Source organism: Peromyscus californicus, unplaced genomic scaffold (assembly GCF_007827085.1).
Source record: "Peromyscus californicus insignis strain IS unplaced genomic scaffold, ASM782708v3 Scaffold_21__1_contigs__length_65335640, whole genome shotgun sequence".
In the NCBI taxonomy this organism is placed as follows: Eukaryota; Metazoa; Chordata; class Mammalia; order Rodentia; family Cricetidae; genus Peromyscus; species Peromyscus californicus.
In genome coordinates this window covers 9,188,203-9,200,611 of record NW_026294514.1, presented here as the reverse complement: position 1 = coordinate 9,200,611, position 12,409 = coordinate 9,188,203, and the positions used below count along the sequence as shown (strand labels likewise).

The window sequence follows — 12,409 nt, the reverse complement described above, 5'->3', positions numbered from 1 at the left end:
GATTCTTACTACTCTGTAGTTATTGTTACACTTATGAAAGATGCCCTTTTAAAAAAAATACGCTATTTCCTAATAGTTTGTGACTGTTGGCTAGTAATTAATGCCTTTGATTTGGTATGTCAATATTGTGTCACTAATTCTGTCAAACTTTCATTTGTCATTCAGTATACCTTGATTTCTTTATGGGGTTTTTATTTTTTTCTCTTGATTATTGTAGTGGCACTGTCTGTGATAGAATATTGACATGATGTCACTATAATATAGTCTTGTTCCGGGGAAAAGAAAGAAATTGAGGGATCACTGTTGGACTTTATATATAGTGAGATATGCATACATTTAGGTGGCTTAAGATACTCTTTTTTCCATTTTTTTCTACATGTTAATAATTGATTTTAAGGAATTATTTTTACATTTCATCAGCAACATCAAACAAAAGGTACAATACTACACAGGGTACAGAAGGCTGTTGCATACCTAAGAATATTTGCATGACATGGAGAAGATGAGTATTTTGCATTTCCATGAGCTTAAGGTCTAGAGCTTTACAATTCATTTAGGCTCATATAGTTTTTATTAACATTCATTCAGTAAACAGAATTTACCTAGTAGACAACTGTAAGTAAAGACAAGCTCTCCTGATATGCAAGAGTTAAAACAACTTAATTGTTGTTACTTATTTTATAAACCAAGTATGTTGAATAGTATGATGAGAATTTTTATACTAGTTTTAAAATAGGCTAAGTTCTGACAGTGTGGTCCCCTTACACTATACATTGTTCATTTAAAAGTGAAATGGGCCGGGCGGTGGTGGCGCACGCCTTTAATCCCAGCACTCGGGAGGCAGAGCCAGGCGGATCTCTGTGAGTTCGAGGCCAGCCTGGGCTACCAAGTGAGTTCCAGGAAAGGCGCAAAGCTACACAGAGAAACCCTGTCTCGAAAAACCAAAAAAAAAAAAAAAAAGTGAAATGGGCAGAGGGAATGGTTCAGCAGTTAAGAGCAGGAACTGCTTCTGCAGGGGAGCTGAGTTTGGTTCCCAGCACCTATGTTGGATGGCTCACAACTTCCTGTAATTCCACCTTCAGGAGATCCAACACCTTTTTCTGAATTCTGCAGGTACTTAACACTCATCTGTACACACAGACACACTCCTATACACATAACTAAGATAGTAAAAATAAATCTTTTTCAGGTGAATCTGTGGACTGGGTAGATGGCTTAGTAAATAAAGTACTTGGCCCTGAATATGTTAGTACCGGCTTTCATAATCTACATAAAAGCTGGAATCACCAAGCTATTTGGTTCATCAAGAGACCTTGCCTCAATAAAGTGGAGAGCAGTCCAAGGAAACTTCCAACACCAACCTCTGGCCTCCACAGCCAAATGCACACCACACACACACACACACACACACACACACACACACACACACACACAAAATATAAATCAAAGTGACTGCTAAAATATGTGGGTTTGATATCTGACCCACAGAAAAGCTACCACGAATCTTACTGTTTTATGTAATATCAATCTCATATGAAATTTATATTTATCCTCACTGTTAAGTCAAAAGCAATGTAAACAGTCAATTCTGATAGTCCTAGTTATGATAGTCCTGGTCATGATGGCAACCTTGGTAAATGAAGTGCCCAGGCATTCTAGCAGGAAAAAATCAAAAGAGACCCTACTTCAGCACTTATTCATCTTCAACTTCCAAACTCTCTTCTTAATGTGACAAGCTGAACATCAAATTAGAATCTTTATTATATGTGAAAATACTATTTAGTTAATTCTGGCTTCTTTAGGTCCTCAAGTTTAAATTCTTCTTGACACCCTTTAAAGCACAGTTCACACCGGGGGAGGGGTGTACATGCCTTTAATCCAGTACTTGTAAATCCCAGTACTTATAAGCAGAGGCAGGTGGATCTCTGTGAGTTTGAGTCTTAGAGCAAGTTCCAGGACAGCCAGGGCAACACAGACAAACCCTCTTTCCAAAAAACAAACAAAAAAGCACAGTTTACAAGTCCAAGCATGTTGTAGTTTTTTTCCTATGGTAATTATTTTGTGAATTTAGAATTAGTGTGATGAACTTGGACCTACTTTTGTAGATGCCTTGTTTACATCTAGTACTCTGTAATCTCCACCAGATGGCCCCAAGAGCCTACGTCCTTACCTCTCCTAAAACCACTGTCCCAACATTGCAGCAGACTGTCACATTCATCATACTCGGTCACTAACCCATCCTGTTAAGGATAAGCTCTAAGTCGTGGTCTTTCCTCAATGGCCCCAATGTTCAATCTGAGAAGACACTGTGAAATAGAGTTTGAAGTCTTGACAGTCAAAGATTTCTACTTGGGACCAAATATTTCATTGTTGTAGAATTCTATTCAGGGCATTGTAAAATGACTAAAAGGGTCTCTGCCATAATTATGGCAGTCAAGCATGTCTCCTAACGTAGCCAAATGTTCTTATGAGGCAAAATCAATTATGGTTCAAAGTATTCTCCTATGCTGTTCTCTGTTATGTTTGCTAATAATTTTCATTATAAAAAGCAGTTGTTTAAATGCATTTCTCTGTCTTCTGAAATGGTCAGGTTTTTCCTCTAACATATTAATAACAGTAAAACGCACTATTACTTTCTAGCCTTATCTGTGCTATCATTTTATTAGCATGTCAAGTCTGAATTGTATAAAACCATGATAATTTTCTTGACTTTGGGGTTGTAGGCATTTAAACAAAATAATATTATACTACGTTCCAAATTAGAAATTAAATCTTAATCACTATCATCAGTTTATTTTGCCTCTATTGAAATATAACTTACCTTTTTTATTAATTACCTGGTCTTAAGTAATCTCTTTGGGCACTTACTTTGTCATTTTGAATAATCAAAAGATACTTTATTTTCCTCAAATACAGACCACCACAATTTTTCGATTATTAACTCATTTAAATATTAAATTACTTAAATATTATTTCACTGTATTTCAGTAAACAATATTTTTTTTTGTTTTTCAAGACAGGGTTTCTCTGTGTAGCTTTGCCGTAAACAATTTTTTTTTTTTTTTTTTTTTTTTGGTTTTTCGAGACAGGGTTTCTCTGTGTAGTTTTGCGCCTTTCCTGGAACTCGCTTTGTAGACCAGGCTGGCCTCGAACTCACAGAGATCCGCCTGCCTCTGCCTCCCGAGTGCTGGGATTAAAGGTGTGCGCCACCACCGCCCGGCACAATATTTTAATTAAATATATAATGGAATCGAATATTGGTTCTAAGAAATGGGAAAATCAGCATATGATTATTCATTTGATGTTACCTGCTATTGTAAATACAACTTACTTCTGGTTTCTGCAGTGGAAATAGGCTGTGACCCTTAGTTCAGGTGCCATTTTTTTTAATGTTATCATAGACCTCTATTTTCATAACTTTTGGAGGTATTAAGTTTCAGACTTAAAGAAACTTTACTGGTGTTTTAGTGTTACTATGGAAATGAAGCCACATAGGAAAATTGATTATTTTAGTAAGTAGATTTAAATAAAGTTGGTAATAATACCATAAGAGGAAATAAAAAATAACATTTTAATCAATAATAGAAAGTTAACTGATCTTAGGTAATAATTCAAGATAAACTTTTACTGTAATTTAACGAGTTTTTCCTAAAGTGAACTTTGCTTCCTCCCACAGTCACGATCCATATCTAGTTCTCCTGTGATGGTAGCTCAGCCGGTTTATCAGCAGCCTGCTGCATATCACTACCAGGTAGGCATTGCATTCCTTAGAACCTCTGGGCTGAGGGACCTGGGCAGATGGCTCAGTGGAAAAAACCTCCTACTGCTCAAAACCTAGGCATGTGACTGTCACCCAGGGTCACAGGGGCAGAGACAACAGGTCTTTGAGCTCACTTGCTAGCCAGTCAGACCGGAGAGAGACACTGTCTCAAAGAATAAGGAGAGTAAGGAGAGCAAGTGAGCCTGTAGCCTCCACTTGTGTGCACACATACAACACACGTGCACATACACCCTCAAGGTTGCTTAGCATGTAGGAGGGACACGATTTGATCCTAAGTACGTTTTTGGTTTTTTTTTTTGTTGTGTTTGTTTGGTTTTTTTTTTTTTGTTTTTTTGGGTTTTTTTGGTTTTTCGAGACAGGGTTTCTCTGTGTAGCTTTGCGCCTTTCCTGGAACTCACTTGGTAGTCTAGGCTGGCCTCGAACTCACAGAGATCCGCCTGGCTCTGCCTCCCTCCGAGTGCTGGGATTAAAGGCGTGCGCCACCACCGCCCAGCTCTAAGTACGTTTTTTTAAAGGTCCAATACTTTTAAGTCCTTTTCAGGTAAATTTCATTTCTTTCTTTTATATGCAAAGACTAATTTGGGAAAAGATAGTTAAGTCTTAAGAGAGGATGGATTTGCTTCCTTTCACAAATGTAATGAATTCAGTTCTCTCCTGTTTAAAATTTATTCTAAAACGCCTTTATTAGGCTGGGATGTAGCACAGTGGTAGAATGCTTTCATAGCATCTGTAGTGCCCTGGGCTCCATTCCCAACCCCACAAAAAAAAATCTTTAGCATTAATTCACAAAGCCAGGTACAGGCATTGTGCTTTTAATGTTACTTTTAATTTGTGACTGTTACATTTAATACAGTATGTTTTGAAGTAATCAGTATACTATAATATATCAGTTATTATGGTAGCCTCTTTTAGTTAGCCAGCACTCATTTTTAATTCTCGTGGGAGATTAGGAATGAGAACTATGGTATAATGTCCCATTTAACTTTTGGCAGGGTAAACAATGACTTCTAGACAAAATTCAGGTAACAACCTATTTTTATAAATAAAGCATTACTAAAATATAGCTGTATTAATTTATGTCACATCTGTGATTGCCTTTGCTTTCAAAGGTTGTATAATTCTAACAGAGGTCTTATGACCTGCATGGACATTTTAAAATATTTATTCTAGCCTTTCTTTAAAAACTTTTTGTCATCCTGTGATCTATAACATTTGCACATAAAATCAAATTTTAATATTTCTAGAGTAGTGGAAGAGCTTTTGGGTTTTGTTACTGTTTTTTTCTTTTTGAACTTTTAAAATACATCCATATGAAATGTGGCAGGGTTATGAATGAAATTCAGTGATAAAATTCTTCTTAGCATGTGTAAGGCCCTTGATTTTATTCCAGCAGTGTGAAAAGAAGGAAGAGAAACAGAGGGAGGAAGGTAGGAGAAAAGGACAGCAAAGGAGAGAGAGGACAAGACAGGTGGAGTTGTCCTGGCATGCAGGAGGTCCTGGTTCTAGCCTCGGCACCACCTAAATTGGAAGTGGGAGGTGGAGACAGGAGATCTCTCTTGGCTGTATAGACAGTGGAGGCCGTTCTGGGTCTGTGAGATCCTGTCTCAAAAACAAAAACCGAAAGAAAAAAGAAAAAGAAGTAGTTGTATTAATGTTCTGTAATCCTTTACTATTAGATTTTTTAATTATATTATTCTGTGTGTGAGTGGCTTTGCATGGATTTATGTGCACCACCCTTGGAGGCCAGAAGAGGAAAGCAGATGCTCTAGAACTGCAGTTACAGACAGTTGTGAGCCACTGTGTAGGTGCTGGAAGCAGAACCTGGGTCCTCTAGAAGACAGAAAGTGCTCTTAACCACTGAGCCATCTCTCCATCCCCCTACTATTAGACTTAGTTTTTGTATTTTTAATTAATTTTAATTTTAATTTTACAATGCTAATAAACTAAGATATTTTCTCCACTTATGAAAAATCAAAGTATCTTAACGGCATTTATGTAAAATATATTTGTAGCATGACTTTTTCTAAGCCATCATAGGGTTTCAGCTAAGACTAAAGACAGATCGTTAGGTACCACACCAGTTAAAGTAACTGGCCAAAGTATTATGAAACCGCTTCAGAAACTTAGTTCATTCCCACCTAAATCGCATGTAAGAGGAATGTGAGACTAATGAAGATTTGTTAGTGTGCTATGGCATATCCGCATCTCTTCAGCCAAGTAAGGACCTCAGAGAGTGACTTGGGGGACTTAGAACCCATCTGCTGAGTCTGTGAGGATGTTGGCACGTTGGGTCTTGAACTCCTTAGAAACACAAAAAAGAGCTTGTTGGCAGAACCAGGGAAAAAGTCTGTAGTAGGAATCTGTTAAAGCAAAGGTTCATGTTTCCTCAAAACAAGCTGTAACCTGACAGAAGAAACTCTTCCCAAAAAAACATGTGGATGAACCCAGCTAAGAATCTGTACAAAAAGAATGTGACCTCCTCAGAAGTTCCTAAGAAGAATATCATCAAAGGGTCTAGTAAAGTTCCATACCGGACAGCTGGTATTTGGAATCTGCCAAACTCCAAAACAGTAATTTGCTCTCTGTCAAACCCAGGGACAAGGAAAAACAACAGAGTGCTTTTAAAGTATCAGAAGTGAGAAAGAAGAAAGTTGGATTTTGCTTGTATCCTGAGTCTAGCCCCTTTATTAATTAATTATTGATATAGTAATATTATTAATTGTAGCAATAAATATTATTGACATATATGTAATTTTAGAAACTATCATTTAATTTTATACTCTGATTCTGACTTCATGTTTGACACTAATTACAAAATTAAAGGTAAAGATTGATGGCTTCCTCAGATCCTGTTCTTCATACCAGATAATTCATGACATTAACCTCTGTCATTCTGTTTCCATTGTAGTTAATTCCTTCATTTGTCTAACAAAGCCACATATTAATCATTGTATTTCAAGATTTTATCAGAGCAGTCAGAGGTTTTTACCCTGCGTTTTTAAATGTCATATATCAACAGATTTCAGTTATCTTAGTCATTATTATAATATAGTGGTATCATCCTTTGGAAGTTCAAGTGGTCAGCACTGTCCAGTGATTTGGTTTAGATAATAGATCTGTGGGGTTCTAGTCTTAGTCCCTCCTCTCTGACTCTGTCTCTCTATCCTCTCTCCCTCCTTTCCCCTCTCTCTCTCTCGCTCTCCCCCTTCCCCCTTCAGTAACGAAGACCTTATAAAAGTGAGTAAAAGTAAAACATCTTTGATAATACAAAATCATTATCTTTATTTAGATAAAATTTGCATACTATATTGCTCAGTTGTTAAAAGTATACGATTGAGTAGTTTATACTAAACAGAGTTGATATATAGTATACCAATATTTTAGAATACTTAACCACTCCCTTTAAAAAAATAAACTGTAACCATTAGCAGATACGCCTTTTTCTCCCCCACCCAAACCCTAAACAAGAGGTATTTTCTTTACTTTTCATAGCATTTCCCACATGCATGCAAAACACCCATACACAATAAGTAAATACAATTTTTTAAGTGTGTAAAGCAGCCTATCTGGGATACACTATGCCATCTATCTCTCTATGCGCCATCCCACATCCTAATCATGGGCACTACTGCAAGATTGCCATGCATCTCTCTCCTCCTATGGACTTTGTCTCTGCTTCCACAGCACTCAGACTGAGCCCACATACCCCCTTGTCCCAAACCACACAAGCTAAGCCGTGAGGTGCTCTTTCACAATTCACTCAGTTCAGATGTACTCACTGACTACCATAGTCCAAAGTGCTGAGCCGCTAAGTCCCCGTCTTCATGCTGAAACGTGGATTTTCCCTTCCTCTGTTTTAGGTCCGGATGCCCTTTGATCACACTCTGTATCAGGTCCGGATGCCCTTTGATCACGGGGTATTTTCTCTTACTGCTCCTTTGCACCTTTCCTCCTTGGTCTCTGATTCTTCCCAGGGGTTCCAAGTTTGGGATCCCAGGATGGGCTCTTTAACAGAGATCTAATTTGTAGTCATGTTCGTTATCTTTCCTCTCCCTCTCATCACACCAGTAGAAAGGGAGAGCCAAAACCTCATCTCGTCTTCCTTTGTCACACGTTTCCTGCCAATCAGAGGTTAGTGCGGTAGATGGCATTCACATGTTTCTTTACAGTCTTCAGAACTCCTCCCCACTTAGGCAAATTCACCCGCCACCAAACAGCTACTGCTGTCTGCCTGTGATTCCATCCCATGCATGCTACATTTGGGGGGTTGCATTATATTCGCTACTTCTTTGACCGTTTAAAGGGGAGCATCCATGTACTTATAGCAGACCCTATTAATCAAGATTGCATGCCACCTCATACCACATGGAGGAAGGTAGACACCCTGAAATTCCTCCTAAGAATGACCTACTCTTTGAGTAAAAGACCTTGTAACACTCAGCCTTAAATGGGATATTTTCATCAAATCTCTCCCCTCAGAGCTCAGGGAATTTTGCAGAAGAGACAGGAAGTATAAGAGCCAGAGGGGATGGAGGACACCAAAAAAACAGGGCTCTCTAAATCAACATGAGCAAAGCTCACATGAACTCACAGAGACTTAAGCAGCAAGTACAGGGTCTGCCCGGGTCTGCACCAGGTCCTCTGTGTATAAATTATTACTTCAGTTTAGTGGTTTCATGGGACTCCTGCCTGGGTGTGCAACTAAATGAGCCTCGGATTCTTGGGCTCTTTTCTTCTGTTGGTTTGTCCTGCCCAACTTCAATGTGATAGTTTTTGTTTTATTATGTTTTGTTATTTTTATTTAAAAATGAATGAATGGATGAAAACCTAGTGAGGAGGATAAAGGTTAACAACTGAACTGTCACTTATACCTGCTGGGAGAGGGAAAGTCAATTTTCTCCAGTAGAGTGAGTAACCAGTGGTATATCAGACCTCATGGTCAGGAGTAGTGGACCAACACATGTTTGGGGTGGAAAGTACGTTTATTTGGTTACAGTTTGGTCATTTTTTTTTCTCTTTGGGTGTAGTTTTGTTTTCTTGGTTTTAGGGGTGTTGTTGCATTGGGGTTTTGGTTTTTTACGAAAGAACTTAAAGTTGGGTGAGTAGTAAGGGGGAGAAGATTTGTGGGTTTAAAATTATTTTAAATAATAAAAAATATAAGAAAAAAGGAATGACCTACCCTTAGCTAAATCTTCTCACCAATAGCATGGACTATGCTGCTTCCCCTACAGCAAGGAGGCACACCTTCCCATCCCACATGAGGAGAGGTACCCATGCTGGGATTGCCCCTGCAGATGCTCCATTCTTGGGTAGATCAGCTTCAGTTGTGTGTCTTACCCACTGCAGCAGCATGGACTGCTCCTGTCCAGCTCCTCTTCATGTCTGTCAGATCCCTATGTAGGTGCTAATCATGATGTGTGACTTTTCTTGTGAAGAAGTGGACAGTCATCTCTTAACCCCAGGTAGGGTGGGTCTAAAGACCGACCAGAGAAACCTTTCTACTCAAGTCTGGCTTGGTGAGTTTAACAGAGCTGCTCATACTTGCATGGGTGGAGGATTACCAGCAGGAGCATCGGTGACTCCAAAAGAACTAGGTCACTGTAAAGTTCTGCCTAAGATGGTGACAGCACACCACAGCTTTGTCACTGCAGGCAGCGCCATCAGAAAGACTCCTGCAGTGACTTTCTCCTGCTTACGTGATCTTTCAGAGGAGACTCTTGGTAATAACTTAGTGAGCTTCCTGAGTCCTGGAGTCGTCCTTCTCCCTCCAGGAGGGAGTGTTTCGATGCAGAGGAAACAACTGCGTAACATTCATGAATCAGCAGAACTAATACTGTTAAAAGAGCTACTACCAAAAAAGGATTCACAAATTCAGTGTCATGCTCATCAAATCTCCAGTAACGTTCTTCCCAGATACAGAAAAGGAAATCCTAGAACTCATATGTACATCGAAATACTCAGAATGGTCAAAGCAGTCCTGAGTAAAAGGAACACTGCAGGAGTCATCCACTGCCTTACTTTATAAGACCATAAAATGGACACACAGACCAATGGAGTAAAAGGAACACTGCAGGAGTCATCCACTGCCTTACCTTATAAGACCATAAAATGGACACACAGACCAATGGAATAGACTGAGGAGGTCTAGAAATTAGCCCAAGCATCTACATTCATCTGAGTCTTGACACAGGAAAAACACAGCCTCTTTAATAAGTAGTGAAAAGAAAACTGGATATCCACACACAGAATAGGGTTAAACACACCCCCCAAAAAATGAATCAAGCAGGAAACTAATATTCAGACTATAAATGACAAAAAGCAAACTATTTGGTAAATAAATGGTCCGTGGAGATAAAGTGACACTTCTTAGGTTAAAAAACAAGTACAGATTTGAAACAAAAGATTCAGACTTAGGCATCAGAAAAATGCAAATCAAAACTACAATGAGATTTAATTTCACCACAGTCAGAATGTCTACCATCAAGAAAACAACAAATCATGCTGGAAACGATGTAGAGGAAAGGAACCCTTATTCACTGCTGATGAGGCTGTCAATTAGTGTAACCACTATGAGAAGCAGGATGGAACTCCTAAAGTCAGAACTACATAGGACTCAGCTGGGCCACACTGTTGTATGGAATCTACCAAGGAGTCAGTCAACAGATAAAGAAAAGTAACATATATACAAGTTTTACTCCTCTCTAAAGAAGAATGAAATTATGTCATTTGCAGGAAATTAGATGGAACAGAAGATCATCATGTTGTAAAGTAATCCAGACCCACAAAAACAAGTAAAAGAAAAAGCATATCTTATCTCATATGCTTAAAAACTACTAAGTGTGTTAAAAGAAGAAGGAAAAAGAATTGGATGGGACAGTAGGAGAGTATAGGGTGGTTATGATCAAAGCATGTTGTATGCCTATATGGAAGTGTCATAATGAAATGTCTTACTTTGTACAAGTAATACGCACTTGAAACTACTCTAAGAGGAAAATTCTCATATGTTCATAGAATTATAGACAAGACATCTTGTCCCAACAAACAATTTGAAGTTAACGTTCCAAACTGGAGAAGTTGGGTATAGCAAGTCTATGGTAAACCAATTCTAGAGAATAACAACCTCCTTTTCTCTACCTGTGTACTCTTACAAATGCAAAACTGACTCACTGCATCTGAGTAGGAAGAAAACCCCATCCCATTGTGGATCTCTTCCAGTGCCTCCTTTCTGAGACGCTGATAAACACAAAAAGGGACTCCCTATTCCTGTAGCCTTAAAAATCAGTACATAACAGGTTTGTGTATTCTTTGGGGCTTAAGAGTGTGGCTGTTTCATGATTGCAAAGGACTCGTGGGGCCCTGTGTCGAACCACCGGTATTGCACATAAAAAATAAAGGTTTGATATAATCTTGATAAAATTTCCTTATCAAATTATGATTTGTTAGCTGGGTGGTGGTGGTGCATGCCTTTAATCCCAGCACTTGGGAGGCAGAGCCAGGCAAATCTCTGTGAGTTCCAGGCCAGCCTGGTCTACAGAGCAAGATTCAGGACAGGCACCAAAACTACACAGAGAAACCCTACCTTGAAAAATAATAATAATAATAATTATGATTTGTAGATATTTTCTCACATCTTGTGGGTTAAATTTTACTTCAGTGATGGAGTTCTTTATAGCAGTCAAATTTTTAGGAGTTTTGATGAGGTCCTGTTTATCCAGCTCTCATTAGTATTGTCCCTTTGGTATGTGGCTTGGGGGTGTTTGGTTGGTTGGTTGGTTGGTTGGTTGATCTAGACAGGGTTTCTTTGTGTAGCCTTGGCTGTCCTAGAACTCACTTTGTAGACCAGGCTGGCCTCGAACTCACAGAGATCCATCTGCCTCTGCCTCTCAAGTGCTGGGATTAAAGGCCTGTGCCACCATCACCCAGTTGTTACAAGTATTTTTAAAGCATAACTTTTAAAACATTGTCTAATTCAAAGTCATGAAGATTTCTACCTTTGTATTCTAATTCTTGTAAGAATTTTATTATTTTAGCTTTTGTGTTTGGAGCTCTAATCCATTCGGAGTTAACTTTTATACATTCCTTGAAAGCTGAGCTTTCTTTTGCATGGAAATGTCCGCTTTTAACCCTGTGTGTAACCTAGGTGTGTGTTTGTTGTTCTCATTTTAGGCCCCAGCTCAGTGTTTACCAGGGCAGTGGCAGTGGGGGGTTCCCCAGGTAAATATCCACCTCCAGTGTCTAATTTACAATCTTTCTTTTCACTCTGTTTTTATTAAAAATCCCTGAAAACTAAAGTCACGATAAGTAGACTTAGAGCCTCCCTCCTTTATTTATAACGGTGTCTCCTTGGACTACTCCTCCCTCACCCACCCCCACCCACCCACCAACCCCACACACACACACACACCCCACACACACACACACACCACCCCCCCACCCACCCAACCCCGTGTAAGATGCGTGCAGTGGTGTTTCCTTTAACTGCCTCAGAACTCCCTCGGTTGTAAAATGAATTTTGTGATGTTAGAACCTTGTAAGTATCTTCCAGGATTTTGGGGAAGATGAAATGGGATCGTGTTAGTGGAAAACATTTTATAAAGGAGTGCTATATAACATAAAAAATAATTTTGG

At 39.0% G+C, this 12,409-nt stretch overlaps 1 protein-coding gene across 1 annotated transcript in view; it reads left to right on the top strand.

The window, feature by feature from the left end:
- Boll (boule homolog, RNA binding protein) overlaps nucleotides 1-12,409 on the top strand; it is a 105,217-nt gene that overhangs the window by 39,627 nt on the left and 53,181 nt on the right. The window contains exons 7-8 of the mRNA XM_052749478.1: nucleotides 3,677-3,751; nucleotides 11,948-11,995. Of these exons, the coding sequence (XP_052605438.1) occupies nucleotides 3,677-3,751; nucleotides 11,948-11,995 (123 nt within the window). The remainder of the gene's footprint in view (nucleotides 1-3,676; nucleotides 3,752-11,947; nucleotides 11,996-12,409) is intronic.